General features: G+C 45.1%; 2 protein-coding genes across 2 annotated transcripts; both read left to right on the forward strand.

Annotated features, from left to right (window-relative positions):
• The first annotated feature begins 277 nt into the window (after nt 1-277).
• Nucleotides 278-4,153, forward strand: tmem33 (transmembrane protein 33). The gene is made up of 8 exons (XM_037262266.1): nt 278-407; nt 1,267-1,330; nt 1,432-1,526; nt 1,593-1,780; nt 2,181-2,248; nt 2,464-2,597; nt 3,162-3,245; nt 3,322-4,153. Exons 2-8 carry the CDS (start codon nt 1,286-1,288, stop codon nt 3,449-3,451), a joined length of 744 nt encoding a protein of 247 aa, XP_037118161.1. The 5' UTR covers nt 278-407; nt 1,267-1,285; the 3' UTR covers nt 3,452-4,153.
• Nucleotides 4,154-10,972: 6,819 nt separating this feature from the next.
• bbs7 (Bardet-Biedl syndrome 7) lies at nt 10,973-15,887 on the forward strand. The gene is made up of 19 exons (XM_037260532.1): nt 10,973-11,434; nt 11,531-11,596; nt 11,692-11,754; nt 11,821-11,996; nt 12,260-12,446; nt 12,529-12,601; nt 12,681-12,788; nt 12,858-12,988; nt 13,068-13,152; nt 13,370-13,472; nt 13,544-13,736; nt 14,076-14,150; nt 14,233-14,301; nt 14,420-14,559; nt 14,644-14,808; nt 15,025-15,134; nt 15,227-15,330; nt 15,523-15,646; nt 15,726-15,887. The coding sequence occupies exons 1-19, from the start codon at nt 11,399-11,401 to the stop codon at nt 15,857-15,859; spliced, it is 2,142 nt and encodes a 713-aa protein (XP_037116427.1). The 5' UTR covers nt 10,973-11,398; the 3' UTR covers nt 15,860-15,887.
• The last annotated feature ends 70 nt before the right edge of the window (nt 15,888-15,957 follow it).

The following is a 15,957-nucleotide window of genomic DNA, read 5'->3' on the forward strand; positions in this document are numbered from 1 at the left end:
CGAGCACTCTGAATTGCCTCTAGGTGTGAGTGTTAGTGCGAATGATTGTTCGTCTCCGTGTGCCCTGCGATTGGCTGGCAACCAGTTCAGGGTGTCCCCCGCCTACTGCCCGATGACTGCTGGGATAGGCTCCGTGGGGACAAGCGGTACGGAAGAATGAAATGAAAATTTGAAATGGATCATTTTTCTGTAGTGACTGCACTCTCACCCACGCCCCCTAGAGCCGACTGGAAGCACTTGCTCTTAGAGAAATCGTCGTTTACGAAAGTGCTCCTTTCCTGTCCTCGCGAGAGTTTGCGAGATTACTGTCACCAACCAAGAAGGTCAGGTGATCATTCACTACAAGCGCGTGTGTATTTCGACTCAGATACAGTGACGTGACTGTCACAGCACACGCTACTACACCGGTAAGTTGTGTCTTGTGTTAAAACTTTAAACACTGGCAGGCAATCAAAAACTCTCCCTTTTAGGCGGATACGCGTGCTGGGTTATTTGTCATAAACATGGCGTTGGGGAGATGACGCCGCTAGCCTAGCAATCTCCCATGCTAGCTCAAAGAGAACGTTCTAGATGCACCTGCCTTTTGTCGCCTTTGATGAGGCGTCAAAAAGAGTCCTAATCGAATATCAACGCGCCCTCGATCGCCTTAAAGAGAACGCCAAGGCGGTTTCCATCGCAGGAGTTTCCCCCCCCCCCCCCAGACTATTAAATGTAAGGTCGCTGTTTAAAGTCGTTTCATTAGCTTTCTTCTCAAGTAGCTTCGATGACAGGTACGCTAAGCTATTGTGATGCAATTCAGACGAGTAACGGAAACATCATGTGCGTTGAATGGTCTCCCAATTATCTGATAATCCAATGCATACAATGTATTAATGTCGTTAAATGGTTCCTGTGATATTTATTCTTCCGTTTTGTCACACAGAGTTGGCCAAACGTTGATATACATTTTAAAGTAGATCTACGTCTGTACTTCCTCACCCTCCTTCTTTCCTAGCTTCCTGATTTCCTTCCCTCTGGGCTTTCTTCTCCCTGTTCTCTATACTATTTTCCTTTCCCCTTCTTTCCTTCCTTTCTTTTTTAGTCCTTCACCTACACAATCTAATACTCTATCAATAAAAAATGTATTATTTATTTATATGTTTGTTAAAAATGGTTATGGAGGCCCTCTGCAAAATACAAACGTCTATAAAGTGTTTATGGCAAACTAGCAATGTAGTCCACGATCTGTTTGGCTTGTGCATTATATTTTGTTGTTTCCCTGAACAGTGACACACAAGCATTGAAAATGGCAGACACCAGCCATCAAAACCCTCCAAGACTGGGGCCTGTGGTAAGCCAGTTGCTTAATGATTGTTTCAGGTTTTTCCTGTTGAATGTGCCCAACACATTTGTGCGTATTCTTAACAGCACTTATTTTCCCCCTTTGTGTAGCAATTTTTAATAAGCAACAAGCTTGAAACGGCCATGTGGCTGTCACGCCTCTTCACCGTCTACTGCTCCGTCATGTTCATACTTCCAATCTTGGGGTGAGTAGGCACATAGGTTTTTGTTGGTGTAACCAAATCTTATTGTGTGGACCATTTTTGTTTTAGACCCCACGCGGCGTCCAACTTCTACCAGCGAGCGCTGCTTTCCAACGCGCTCACCAGTGCCCTGCGCCTGCACCAGAGGCTCCCCAGGTTCCAGCTGAGCCGGGCGTTTGTGGCACAGGCGCTGCAGGAGGACAGCTGCCACTACCTGCTGTACTCACTCATCCTGGTCAACTCCTACCCCATCACGAGTATCCTTGACTTCAAGGCGCTTGCCTGCTCTATGAACTGTGGGTGGGTTAAAAATTGTTTTAGGCAGAGGTGTCCGAATGGAGAATCACATAAATGTATAACTGCTAGTCAGTCAAGGCTTATCTTTTTTTTTTTTTTTGATAAACCAGAAACTCTGCGAGGACATTTAAAATGACGCATTAACATCTTGAATGTTGTCTTTTCAGGAAAGTGGAACAGTAACAGTTTGTTGTCTTTGGTCATTTTAGTAGGATTTTGATGAGTGTCTTTATTCGGCTGCCACTTTGTTTACTTGTCATATTCCACATGTGATAAAATCACACAGTTCAGGCGAGCCAGATTAAGTCGAATGCCATATCCCGTGTATTATCTTGTAGTTCTTTAATTCATTGACTCCAGTGAGTATTTTCCCAGTTTTCCTCTTCTCCTTGCTCCACGCAACCACCTTCACCAAAAAGGTCCTCGATGTGAGTATGACACAGCCACTATCTCTGGCTGTGACTTTGATTGCTTTCTTGTCAGGGGGGTGCTGGGAAGAGTTTTTGCTGAAAGAAACAAATGAGGTTGTTCAATATCCCAATAGAATTTCTACTCTAACATTTTGTTGCTAAAAATGTAATGGAGCAGTTTGCTTGAAAAACATGAACAGATGAATTTCAACATGTTGTCATCGTCCGCACAGTCAGTGGGCCCCAGCACGCTGATGTTCATCAGGAATCTCCTGGACAAGATGTCCGCCAATCAGCAGAACATCCTCAAGTTCATCGCCTGTAATGAGATCTTTTTGATGCCAGCCACTGTCTTCATGCTCTTCAGGTTGTGCACATATAAACATAACACTTTTTTTTTTAATCACGTGCTAATTCAAGCAGTTGCTCTTACCATGGGTCGAAAATACTTCCGCAGATGATCTCAAACGTGTTAAATTCACTTTAAAGATGACTTTGATGTGGGGTTGCTGTCTTCAGTAACGATTAGTCTTCAGGTAGACTCTTGACGTGTGGTTGGTTCTGTCGAGTGCTTTTTTTTTTGGGGGGGGGGTTTGTTATTAGGACTTTTTCATTTCACCTAGTCTGTGTCACTTTCTGACGCTTCATTGTTTTACCAAACGTCAGTTTTCCAACATTCAGCTGTGACTGATAGTATTGGAGCTATACACCTACAGCAGAACCTGGGTCAAGGATCTTCATTGGATCCGATTATTTTTTTTTAGTTTACAATTGGGCAAATCTTACAGGGGACACTTAAAGAAACGGGTGATCAGCAGAAGGTTGAATTTCAACCTCGGTAGGTGGGCTGGTACTCTGTAAATGCAACTATTTGTGTGTGAGCCATCAAATATGTCTCCTTGAAAATGTCGTTTTCGTGGTTTGTCAACAGTGGCCAGGGAAGTTTGCTGCTGCCTTTCATTTACTATCGCTTCCTCAGCCTACGCTACACGTCCAGAAGAAATCCATATTGCCGGTAAGAGCTGCAAATACACATTGTTCTATACTTGCTTCTACTGATGGTTGCCTTATTTTGTTTTGTTTTTTGACAGTACTCTATTTGCTGAGCTGCGAATCCTCCTGGAGCACTACATCATGAAGCCTGCGTGCCCTGCCTTCTTCCGGAGGATGTGCCTCAGCAGCATTGCCTTCGTCAGCCGCTTGGCCCCCACCGGAATCTGAAGGCCTTGACATCCCCCCCCACCCACTCCTTTTTTTTTTTTGAGTTTGGCCTCATTTTGGACGAGGACGCACAATGTGGCGCCACCAATGGAGGACATTTGTTTTGTTTTTATTGTTGCAATGACAACTTGACAGTGTACTGCAATTCAAGACCAGCCTGAAAAGCATTGAAGTTGTTTTATGTCCTCTTCTCCTTTCCTAATGTGACCTCATCAAAATGGTGGGCCTGCTGCTCTTTTATGCCAGAGCACATGAGACATCTTAATGTGATCCTACAACTTTATTTATTCACTTGAGATTAGTCACAAACTGAGCTTCTAGTATATGATTACAAATTTAAATATTGTCAGAACTAGGAGGCGATGTATGCAGTTTATACTTTATTTTTTGTATATACTCTTAAAAGTCCTCAATTCACTCCTCGCTGTACAAATGTCATTTCTGCTTTTTCCAGAATAAGCATAAATGTGTCGTTCCTTTATGCTGTTGGAATTCATGATGGATGTCATTAAGTGGGAAGCTGCACTGATTTCCAATGCATTATAATTCAACCTTTTTTCCCAATGCATTTAGCACACTTGTCCTAATACATGTGCCCTAACTTTTCTTCTCCCATGTCTCCGTCTGCCTACAGATGAACTACATTTTTATCGCGTGATGAGCTCTTAACGATTATGAAATAAAATGTTAACCGAATCGTCATATTTATTTTGTGCTGAACTAATGTGCAAACTGCATTTCGTGATGAAACCCGCGAATGCCTCTTTCAGTTTACTCAAAATGTTAGTTTAACCGAAAGCGGTGCCGCGCTCAGGGAATCATTTGGTAATCTTAAGACCCCATTTCAACCCCTTACACTGAGTGCCAAGCAGGGAAGAAATGGGTACCATTTTTATAGTCTCCGGTATGACCCGGCCGGGGTTTGAACCCACAACCTTCCAATCTCAGGGCGGACACTCTACCACTAGGCCACTGAGCTGGTAGAGAACAAAGACGAAAATGACGTAACTTTCCGTTCATGAACGAGTCGTGAATTGCATTTCCTGTTCACCAACTGAACAGATCTGTGAGTGAGTGATTTGCATTTCCAGTTCATTTCCGAATGACGTCAAACAGCCAATCAGAAAGTGGGGGTGAGGGCGGGTGTGTCACTTTTCACTTGCGGTTAAGCTTTGACCATGAATGAATAAATAAATAAGAAAGTGTAGCGAACGATTCGGTGAACGATTCTTTTGAACAAATTTTTTGAGTGAACCAATTCTAAAGATTCAGTTCACTTGAGAACTGGAATGCACATCACTAGTACAAAAGAGTGCAGACGGCCAAGGTCTGCCAGATCGAAATAACCGACTGGTTAGTGACACGCGCTTTTGCTCGGTAAGACCCTGGTTCGATCCCAGGTATATGTGAGCATATACCAGAATGTGCTTTTCGAGTTGAAACCCTCGCTTTATAGGCAAACAAATGCAAGTATTTATGTGTAAATACATGAGGTGGCCCCGCCCCCAAGTTGGCGGAGCAAACAAATGGGGGCCGGGTGAATTAGGGTTTCAAAGTAGGTTTAGGGTTTCGAAGTAGGGTTAGGGTTTCAAAGTGGAGTTAGGGTTTGGGTTAGAATTAGGGTTAGGGTTTAGGCTTAGGGTTTCAAAGTAGGGTTGGGTTTAGGGTGAGACTTTAGGGTTTGGGTTAAAGGTTAGGGTTAGGGTTTAGGGTTACGGTTAGGGTTTCAAAGGTGGGTAAGGGTTAGGGTTTAGGGTTTCAAAGTAGGGTTAGGGTTAGAGGGTTAGGGTTAGAGCTAGGGTTAGAGTTAGGTTTAGGGTTAGAGTTAGGGTTAGGGTTAGGGTTAGGGTTTAGGGTTACGGTTAGGGTTTCAAAGGTGGGTAAGGGTTAGAGTTAAGGTTAGGGTTTAGGGTTTCAAAGTAGGGTTAGAGCTAGGGTTAGAGTTAGGTTTAGGGTTAGAGTTAGGGTTAGGGTTTAGGGTTACGGTTAGGGTTTCAAAGTAGGGTTGGGTTTAGGGTGAGACTTTAGGGTTAGAGTTAGAGTTAGGGTTAGGGTTAGGGTTTAGGGTTACGGTTAGGGTTTCAAAGGTGGGTAAGGGTTAGAGTTAAGGTTAGGGTTTAGGGTTTCAAAGTAGGGTTAGGGTTAGAGGGTTAGGGTTAGAGCTAGGGTTAGGGCTCTAGCCCTAGGGTTAGAGCTAGGGTTAGAGTTAGGTTTAGGGTTAGAGTTAGGGTTAGGGTTAGGGTTAGGGTTAGGGTTAGGGTTTCAAAGGTGGGTAAGGGTTAGAGTTAGGGTTAGGGTTTCAAAGTAGGGTTGGGTTTAGGGTGAGACTTTAGGGTTAGAGTTAGGGTTAGGGTTAGGGTTTAGGGTTACGTTCACTTGAGAACTGGAATGCACATCACTAGTACAAAAGAGTGCAGACGGCCAAGGTCTGCCAGATCGAAATAACCGACTGGTTAGTGACACGCGCTTTTGCTCGGTAAGACCCTGGTTCGATCCCAGGTATATGTGAGCATATACCAGAATGTGCTTTTCGAGTTGAAACCCTCGCTTTATAGGCAAACAAATGCAAGTATTTATGTGTAAATACATGAGGTGGCCCCGCCCCCAAGTTGGCGGAGCAAACAAATGGGGGCCGGGTGAATTAGGGTTTCAAAGTAGGTTTAGGGTTTCGAAGTAGGGTTAGGGTTTCAAAGTGGAGTTAGGGTTTGGGTTAGAATTAGGGTTAGGGTTTAGGCTTAGGGTTTCAAAGTAGGGTTGGGTTTAGGGTGAGACTTTAGGGTTTGGGTTAAAGGTTAGGGTTAGGGTTTAGGGTTACGGTTAGGGTTTCAAAGGTGGGTAAGGGTTAGAGTTAAGGTTAGGGTTTAGGGTTTCAAAGTAGGGTTAGGGTTAGAGGGTTAGGGTTAGAGCTAGGGTTAGAGTTAGGTTTAGGGTTAGAGTTAGGGTTAGGGTTAGGGTTTAGGGTTACGGTTAGGGTTAGGGTTTCAAAGGTGGGTAAGGGTTAGAGTTAAGGTTAGGGTTTAGGGTTTCAAAGTAGGGTTAGAGCTAGGGTTAGAGTTAGGTTTAGGGTTAGGGTTTAGGGTTACGGTTAGGGTTTCAAAGTAGGGTTGGGTTTAGGGTGAGACTTTAGGGTTAGAGTTAGAGTTAGGGTTAGGGTTTAGGGTTACGGTTAGGGTTTCAAAGGTGGGTAAGGGTTAGAGTTAAGGTTAGGGTTTAGGGTTTCAAAGTAGGGTTAGGGTTAGAGGGTTAGGGTTAGAGCTAGGGTTAGGGCTCTAGCCCTAGGGTTAGAGCTAGGGTTAGAGTTAGGTTTAGGGTTAGAGTTAGGGTTAGGGTTAGGGTTTAGGGTTAGGGTTTCAAAGGTGGGTAAGGGTTAGAGTTAGGGTTAGGGTTTCAAAGTAGGGTTGGTTTAGGGTGAGACTTTAGGGTTAGAGTTAGAGTTAGGGTTAGGGTTAGGGTTTAGGGTTACGGTTAGGGTTAGGATTTCAAAGGTGGGTAAGGGTTAGGGTTAGGGTTAGGGTTAGGGGTTAGGGTTAGGGTTAGGGTTAGGGTTAGGGTTAGGGTTTCAAAGGTGGGTAAGGGTTAGAGTTAAGGTTAGGGTTTCAAAGTAGGGTTGGGTTTAGGGTGAGACTTTAGGGTTAGAGTTAGAGTTAGGGTTAGGGTTAGGGTTTAGGGTTACGGTTAGGGTTTCAAAGGTGGGTAAGGGTTAGAGTTAAGGTTAGGGTTTAGGGTTTCAAAGTAGGGTTAGGGTTAGAGGGTTAGGGTTAGAGCTAGGGTTAGGGCTCTAGCCCTAGGGTTAGAGCTAGGGTTAGAGTTAGGTTTAGGGTTAGAGTTAGGGTTAGGGTTAGGGTTTAGGGTTAGGGTTTCAAAGGTGGGTAAGGGTTAGAGTTAAGGTTAGGGTTTCAAAGTAGGGTTGGGTTTAGGGTGAGACTTTAGGGTTAGAGTTAGAGTTAGGGTTAGGGTTTAGGGTTACGGTTAGGGTTAGGATTTCAAAGGTGGGTAAGGGTTAGAGTTAAGGTTAGGGTTTAGGGTTTCAAAGTAGGGTTAGGGTTAGAGGGTTAGGGTTAGAGCTAGGGTTAGGGCTCTAGCCCTAGGGTTAGGGTTAGGGTTAGAGCTAGGGTTAGGGTTAGGGTTAGAGCTAGGGTTAACCCTAAGCCTAACTCTAACCCTAAACCTAACCCTAACCCCCCCCCAGACAGTGCAGACGGCCAAGGTCTGCCAGATCGAAATAACCGACTGGTTAGTGACACGCGCTTTTGCTCGGTAAGACCCTGGTTCGATCCCAGGTATATGTGAGCATATACCAGAATGTGCTTTTCGAGTTGAAACCCTCGCTTTATAGGCAAACAAATGCAAGTATTTATGTGTAAATACATGAGGTGGCCCCGCCCCCAAGTTGGCGGAGCAAACAAATGGGGGCCGGGTGAATTAGGGTTTCAAAGTAGGTTTAGGGTTTCGAAGTAGGGTTAGGGTTTCAAAGTGGAGTTAGGGTTTGGGTTAGAATTAGGGTTTAGGCTTAGGGTTTCAAAGTAGGGTTGGGTTTAGGGTGAGACTTTAGGGTTTGGGTTAAAGGTTAGGGTTAGGGTTTAGGGTTACGGTTAGGGTTTCAAAGGTGGGTAAGGGTTAGAGTTAAGGTTAGGGTTTAGGGTTTCAAAGTAGGGTTAGGGTTAGAGGGTTAGGGTTAGAGCTAGGGTTAGAGTTAGGTTTAGGGTTAGAGTTAGGGTTAGGGTTAGGATTAGGGTTAGGGTTAGGGTTAGGGTTTAGGGTTACGGTTAGGGTTTCAAAGGTGGGTAAGGGTTAGAGTTAAGGTTAGGGTTTAGGGTTTCAAAGTAGGGTTAGGGTTAGAGCTAGGGTTAGAGTTAGGTTTAGGGTTAGAGTTAGGGTTAGGGTTTAGGGTTACGGTTAGGGTTTCAAAGTAGGGTTGGGTTTAGGGTGAGACTTTAGGGTTAGAGTTAGAGTTAGGGTTAGGGTTTAGGGTTACGGTTAGGGTTTCAAAGGTGGGTAAGGGTTAGAGTTAAGGTTAGGGTTTAGGGTTTCAAAGTAGGGTTAGGGTTAGAGGGTTAGGGTTAGAGCTAGGGTTAGGGCTCTAGCCCTAGGTTAGGGTTAGGGTTAGGGTTAGGGTTAGGGTTAGGGTTAGGGTTAGAGCTAGGGTTAGGGCTCTAGCCCTAGGGTTAGAGCTAGGGTTAGAGTTAGGTTTAGGGTTAGAGTTAGGGTTAGGGTTTAGGGTTAGGGTTTCAAAGGTGGGTAAGGGTTAGAGTTAAGGTTAGGGTTTCAAAGTAGGGTTGGGTTTAGGGTGAGACTTTAGGGTTAGAGTTAGAGTTAGGGTTAGGGTTAGGGTTTAGGGTTACGGTTAGGGTTAGGATTTCAAAGGTGGGTAAGGGTTAGAGTTAAGGTTAGGGTTTAGGGTTTCAAAGTAGGGTTAGGGTTAGAGGGTTAGGGTTAGAGCTAGGGTTAGGGCTCTAGCCCTAGGGTTAGGGTTAGGGTTAGAGCTAGGGTTAGGGTTAGGGTTAGAGCTAGGGTTAACCCTAAGCCTAACTCTAACCCTAAACCTAACCCTAACCCCACCCCCAGACAGTGCAGACGGCCAAGGTCTGCCAGATCGAAATAACCGACTGGTTAGTGACACGCGCTTTTGCTCGGTAAGACCCTGGTTCGATCCCAGGTATATGTGAGCATATACCAGAATGTGCTTTTCGAGTTGAAACCCTCGCTTTATAGGCAAACAAATGCAAGTATTTATGTGTAAATACATGAGGTGGCCCCGCCCCCAAGTTGGCGGAGCAAACAAATGGGGGCCGGGTGAATTAGGGTTTCAAAGTAGGTTTAGGGTTTCGAAGTAGGGTTAGGGTTTCAAAGTGGAGTTAGGGTTTGCGTTAGAATTAGGGTTTAGGCTTAGGGTTTCAAAGTAGGGTTGGGTTTAGGGTGAGACTTTAGGGTTTGGGTTAAAGGTTAGGGTTAGGGTTTAGGGTTACGGTTAGGGTTTCAAAGGTGGGTAAGGGTTAGAGTTAAGGTTAGGGTTTAGGGTTTCAAAGTAGGGTTAGGGTTAGAGGGTTAGGGTTAGAGCTAGGGTTAGAGTTAGGTTTAGGGTTAGAGTTAGGGTTAGGGTTAGGATTAGGGTTAGGGTTAGGGTTAGGGTTTAGGGTTACGGTTAGGGTTAGGGTTTCAAAGGTGGGTAAGGGTTAGAGTTAAGGTTAGGGTTTAGGGTTTCAAAGTAGGGTTAGGGTTAGAGCTAGGGTTAGAGTTAGGTTTAGGGTTAGAGTTAGGGTTAGGGTTTAGGGTTACGGTTAGGGTTTCAAAGTAGGGTTGGGTTTAGGGTGAGACTTTAGGGTTAGAGTTAGAGTTAGGGTTAGGGTTAGGGTTTAGGGTTACGGTTAGGGTTTCAAAGGTGGGTAAGGGTTAGAGTTAAGGTTAGGGTTTAGGGTTTCAAAGTAGGGTTAGGGTTAGAGGATTAGGGTTAGAGCTAGGGTTAGGGCTCTAGCCCTAGGGTTAGAGCTAGGGTTAGAGTTAGGTTTAGGGTTAGAGTTAGAGTTAGGGTTAGGGTTAGGGTTAGGGTTTAGGGTTAGGGTTTCAAAGGTGGGTAAGGGTTAGAGTTAAGGTTAGGGTTTCAAAGTAGGGTTGGGTTTAGGGTGAGACTTTAGGGTTAGAGTTAGAGTTAGGGTTAGGGTTAGGGTTTAGGGTTACGGTTAGGGTTAGGATTTCAAAGGTGGGTAAGGGTTAGGGTTAGGGTTAGGGTTAGGGTTAGGGTTAGGGTTAGGGTTAGGGTTTCAAAGGTGGGTAAGGGTTAGAGTTAAGGTTAGGGTTTCAAAGTAGGGTTGGGTTTAGGGTGAGACTTTAGGGTTAGAGTTAGAGTTAGGGTTAGGGTTTAGGGTTACGGTTAGGGTTTCAAAGGTGGGTAAGGGTTAGAGTTAAGGTTAGGGTTTAGGGTTTCAAAGTAGGGTTAGGGTTAGAGGGTTAGGGTTAGAGCTAGGGTTAGGGCTCTAGCCCTAGGGTTAGAGCTAGGGTTAGAGTTAGGTTTAGGGTTAGAGTTAGGGTTAGGGTTAGGGTTAGGGTTTAGGGTTAGGGTTTCAAAGGTGGGTAAGGGTTAGAGTTAAGGTTAGGGTTTCAAAGTAGGGTTGGGTTTAGGGTGAGACTTTAGGGTTAGAGTTAGAGTTAGGGTTAGGGTTAGGGTTAGGGTTTAGGGTTACGGTTAGGGTTAGGATTTCAAAGGTGGGTAAGGGTTAGAGTTAAGGTTAGGGTTTAGGGTTTCAAAGTAGGGTTAGGGTTAGAGGGTTAGGGTTAGAGCTAGGGTTAGGGCTCTAGCCCTAGGGTTAGGGTTAGGGTTAGAGCTAGGGTTAGGGTTAGAGCTAGGGTTAACCCTAAGCCTAACTCTAACCCTAAACCTAACCCTAACCCTAACCCTAACCCCCCCCAGGAAGACAGGGAAAAAAACAGTTGGAGTCTAGGACTCACCGTTCTCAAAATAAGGGGGGGAACATATCCTCACGGGGCAACCTGAAAAGATACGTTCTTTTGAACGAATCGTTCACTCACGAGCCAACACTCGCGGCCAATGATTGTATAGGTTATTGGGGGTGCGACGTTGCCATGGTAGCTGGTTTAATCGTAATGCCTCGTCTCGGTTTCGACTTGAATGCCGTTCGTGTTTCCATTCACAACTTAGTATCGTCCTCATTTTACTTTAAATGCTACTCGTTGTCTTCTCGTGTGAACAGATCGCGGATGCTAAACTAGCTTGCTAGCCAACGTAAACATGTCGAGTTTATCCTCCTGAGTGGATAATCCTCATCTCTTCTGACCTCACCGGTTAGCTGCGACAAGTGACTGGCGAATGGAACGACGGGTTGCCACTTTTGTGGCCGGATAAGCATCTAGTTTGACGGCGTGCGTCGTTATTATCCTCCTTTATTTATTATTTTAACGTGATCCGTTGTTATCCACATTTTCCAAATAAAGATGGAAATTAATTTAAATCGAGTTGACTATATCCAGGTAAATCATCTTTCTATCTGCTTTATTAGTATTATGTGGATATTTAAGAACGTTAAACTATTCTATGTGACACTGGTTGGTTCCTACAATTTGCAGGTTGGCGTAACAGCCCAAAAAACCATGAGGCTGCTGCCAGCACTTGGAAAAAAAGCCACTCAGAAGGTTTCCTCAATTGATACCTATCCATACCGAGCAATTTGTGTGAATCTCAATGCAATAAGCTTTAAACTGATGTGTTTTTTTTGTCATTGTTGCAGGTGGCTGTTGCTGACCAAGACGGCGTACTGACATGTTTTGGGATGAAGAAATGCGACGCAGTAGTGAGTCAACTTCGCTGGTGTATTTTGTCCATATTTTGTGGCTAATTTGTGGCCTATGTTTCACAGCCTGTCTTCAAAACACTCCCGGGGCAGAAAATATGCCGAATGGACCTTGGCGGAGCGGTGGGAACCCCGCAAGAGAAGATCTTTGTCTGCTCAGGCTCTCAAGTGCGAGGATTCACCAAGAAGGGGAAACAGTTCCTCACTTTTGACGCCAATCTTACCGAGAGCATCAATGCCATGTAGGCAGCAACTCCATCAAGTATCTAGAATATGGCTGACTCATGGGACACGCATATGAGAACATTTGATCGGTCCTACCATGGATTAATTTATGCAGCCCCCCCCCCCCCCCGTAAAATAAACTGCATTTGTGATTGTAGTTTGTAGCTGAAATTAATATAACAGTTACTCACGCTCACTTACAATCCTTATTCAGAAAGTTTTATCGAAAATCGACACTGAAAATACCTGGTCCACCCACCTTGTCCTTTGTCCTACGCAGGCAGGTGTCTGGCGCTGACCTTTTTCTGTGCGCCAGCTACATCTACAACCATTACTGTGACTGCAAGGACCAGGACTACTTCCTGTCAGGAGACAAGATCAACGACATCATCTGTTTGTCTTCAGAGAACCTGGCTCGTACCATCCCTGTGCTGGCGTGTCAAGATCGTGTTCTCAGGGTGCTGCAGGTAGACAAGGTTATTTCTACTCCTGATTGTCCAACAGGATTTAGGTCAATTAAACTTTGCCTTTTTTCTTTAAATGCATCAGGGATCTGAGCTGGCCTACGAGGTGGAAGTGCCCGGACAGCCATCTGTGCTAGAATGCTACAACAAAGATGGAGGCAACTCAGTCCCCTTTTGTTTTGATGACAAGATCCTTATGCTGTCATGTGAATCGCATGAATTTCATTCCCCTCTCAGGAGATGCCATTCTCTATGGAACAACGGATGGCAAAATTGGCTCAGTTCACATCGGCGAGGGTTCAGCGACAACCAAATGGGAGATTGACAACGACAAAAAGAAAGGAGGTACCGTACTGTGCTGTTTAGGTAACAGGTGGCATGTGCGGTTGTACCCAATAAAATGCACTGCGATAGGAATTCTCTGCCTCGACACCTACGACATCACTGGTGACGGCGTGAGGGACCTCCTGGTGGGACGTGATGACGGGATGGTTGCCGTCTACGGCTTTGACAGCACCAACGAGCCCACGCAACGCTTTGAACATGTGAGCGGTCTTTAAATGTAGACTTGATCAGTCAGTCTCATGAAACCGACTTGTAATTTTCCTCCTTTGCCTGGCACAGGCTTTGTCAGAAAGCGTGACCTCCATTCAGGGAGGCTGTGTGGGAAAGGAGTCCTATGATGAGATCCTAACTGCCACCTATACAGGTGACATTGCTTACGCACTCCATTTAACATTGAGTTTGCACGATCCCTAACCTTCACAAGCTCTTAAAATACTCAAAATGTAACTGAGAAAGGCATTCTTTTCATCAAAGCATTATTTTGAATCATGCTTTTAACGTTTTCCCTTCTAGCCTATCAATCAAGTGCATCCAAGCAGACGAATCTCAATGCCTTTTGGGGCTGTCTTGCGTTTTTCCAGGTTGGGTGACAGGATTGACCACGGAGCCTCAAAAGGTTGAATTGGGTGCGGGAGACGAGGTTAGGATAAGTAAAGAGGTTCAGGCCAAAGTGGAAGCCCTCAGGTAACCGCCGCCGCTGACAACTTTGGTCTCCAGAGCAACACGTGGAAACGCGAGGCATTCTTTCACCGTAGGGCGGAGCTGGAGCAGCTCCAGGTCAAAGTTCAAGTGGGCCGCGAGCAGTACCAACAGACGTCATTGTCCAAGACAGCTGTCTCTGTGGTGCCCACCTTCAGCATCAACGACAAGTTTACGCTGTGCCAGGACGATGCCAGCTACAGCCTCACGCTGGAGGTCCAGACAGCCATTGACAACCTGCTGCTCCAGGTACTTGCTGACTTGGTAAAGCTTTAAAGGGGACATGTTGGGCTTTTGTTTTCTGAAAACCATTACAATGGTACTTTGACTTAATTGCAGTATGTTTTTGTATAGTACAATGTAATATGGGAAGAATGTGATACGGACTGTATATTTTAAAATGCAATTTTTCCTTCAAATTCCACAAAATTAATGTTCATTTTCTATTATCACTTCTCCATTTGTGCATAAAACTAAAATGTTTTTAGCAGGACAATTGATGGATACAAATAAATCATCCAGCATAAAATACCATTTAAAATACCATTCAAAATATCTGGCAGTCCGACTTGTCTCCGTCTCTTGTAGAGCGATGTCCCCATCGACCTGCTGGACGTGGACAACAACTCAGCGGTGGTCAGCTTCAGCGAGTGCGACTCTGAGGTGAACCTTATGCATGAAAAATTGGTTTTCTTGTTGACTGACTAGTGACTCCCATTTTGAAATCCTCTCTGTCTCTTTCCAGCATCCTAATGGCAACTTCCTGCTGGCCACTTACCGATGTCAAGCCAACACCACCAGATTGGAGCTCAAGGTAAGTAGCGTATTATTGTGGTTCATTGTTCACAGAAACATATAGCTAGAGGCGGTCCTGGCTACTTTTGCGCTCTGGGCAAACCATCCATCACACGTCACGTTTATTTGTGTTGTAGGTGAGGTCCATCGAAGGGCAATACGGCACCTTGCAGGCTTACGTCACCCACAGACTGCAGCCCAAGACGTGTCAGGTTCGCCAATATCGCATCAAACCTCTTTCGCTTCACCAGCGCACACACAGCATCGACCAGGACAGGTGACTTTCCACCCTACACCTTTTTATTATTAAATCGATATGACCTAACCTTATGATCTAATTTGTTCTGCGTTGGGGGCTCAGGCCAATGAACAGGCTGAGTCTGGTGGGGCAGTTCAGTTTTGCAGAAATCCACTCCTGGGTGGTCTTCTGTCTACCGGAGGTACCAGAGAAGACACCGGCGGGAGAGAGCATCACCTTCTACTTCCTTAACACCTTCCTTGGCACGCAGTTGCACGCCACCTACAGGTCAGCAACAGTGCACTAACACAAACAGAGATATTTTGAAATGCATGACTTCAAATGCACTCGTGGGTTATTAATGGCCACTCATAAAAAGCAACTGGCATTTTGAGCATTTTTTTCTTGATTCCAATTGACATCACAACTTGTTTGCAAGGTAGCATGTTAGCAGTAGCTAAGTATTCCAATGATGTTGCACTGGTGTTTTTTTCCCCGCCCCAGCAAAGGAGAGGGTCACTTCAAGTCAGATAACATCTCCACCATCTCCATCCTGAGCGATGTCCTCTCCAAAGAGGCCACCAAACGCAAAATCAACTTGAACATTTCCTACGGTGGGCTGCTGCGGGAGAATTATTCTTCGGCAGTCAGGTACTGCATGGTTAAGCACTTGTAAAAGATTGGAACCGCTGGTTTACCTCCGCAGATATCAACGCCGATTCTGTGAGCCACACGCTCAAGATGATTCACCCTAAACTGGAGTACCAGCTGGTGTTGGCAAGAAAAGTTCAGCTCATTGATGCACTGAAAGTATGTCCGAGCAAAGTCCATGGTTGGAACAAAAACCCGTTTTTCGCAAGTGTATTTCTTCTAGGAAAAATGTATGGATTTAGAAGGTCCTGAACATGACACTCCAAAGTTTGCCCACTTGAGCCCCAATCAGAAGTCAGTATCGGAGATAAATAATGCTAAATTGTATTTTTCACCCGGTTTGATGTTCAGGAGCTGCAGCTTCACGAGGGCAATGCTGACTTCCTGATCTCAGAATACCGCAGCATCCTGGACCAGTCAGACATTCTGCTGGAGGAGTACAAGAGGCAGCCGGCGCACCTGGAAAGGCTTTACGGTGATACTTTCGCATTCATAGTCAACATTATTGTTACTCTTCATTCTTGTGCACTGATGTTTTTCCTTTCTCCCTGTAGGCATGATCACGGACCTCTTCATTGATAAGTTCAAATTCAAAGGACAGAATGTGAAAGCAAAAGTGTCGTCGCTCTTGGAGATCCTGGATAGTTACGATTTAAATTCATTGTTGGACTTTTTTAATGAGGCTTAGTCGTGCAGTCCACGTGGGAATTTTTAGGGGCACTTTTGTCTATATTTAAACAATTCTAATTTATATTTTTAAATCCTTGCCAACTTTCCCAATTTAGC

This window comes from Syngnathus acus, chromosome 10 (assembly GCF_901709675.1).
Source record: "Syngnathus acus chromosome 10, fSynAcu1.2, whole genome shotgun sequence".
Lineage (NCBI taxonomy): Eukaryota > Metazoa > Chordata > Actinopteri > Syngnathiformes > Syngnathidae > Syngnathus > Syngnathus acus.

What these genes read in the sequence shown, in the direction of transcription:
- tmem33 (XM_037262266.1), top strand. Translation starts at nt 1,286, where the DNA reads ATGGCAGACACCAGCCATCAAAACCCTCCAAGACTGGGGCCTGTG. An exon ending in TTCATACTTCCAATCTTGGG is followed by an intron (nt 1,527 to 1,592) that starts GTGAGTAGGCAC and finishes TTTTTGTTTTAG; the next exon opens with ACCCCACGCGGCGTCCAACT. An exon ending in TCACCAAAAAGGTCCTCGAT is followed by an intron (nt 2,249 to 2,463) that starts GTGAGTATGACA and finishes TCGTCCGCACAG; the next exon opens with TCAGTGGGCCCCAGCACGCT.
- bbs7 (XM_037260532.1), top strand. Translation starts at nt 11,399, where the DNA reads ATGGAAATTAATTTAAATCGAGTTGACTATATCCAG. An exon ending in ACCGAGAGCATCAATGCCAT is followed by an intron (nt 11,997 to 12,259) that starts GTAGGCAGCAAC and finishes TGTCCTACGCAG; the next exon opens with GCAGGTGTCTGGCGCTGACC. An exon ending in AGCTCATTGATGCACTGAAA is followed by an intron (nt 15,331 to 15,522) that starts GTATGTCCGAGC and finishes TTTGATGTTCAG; the next exon opens with GAGCTGCAGCTTCACGAGGG.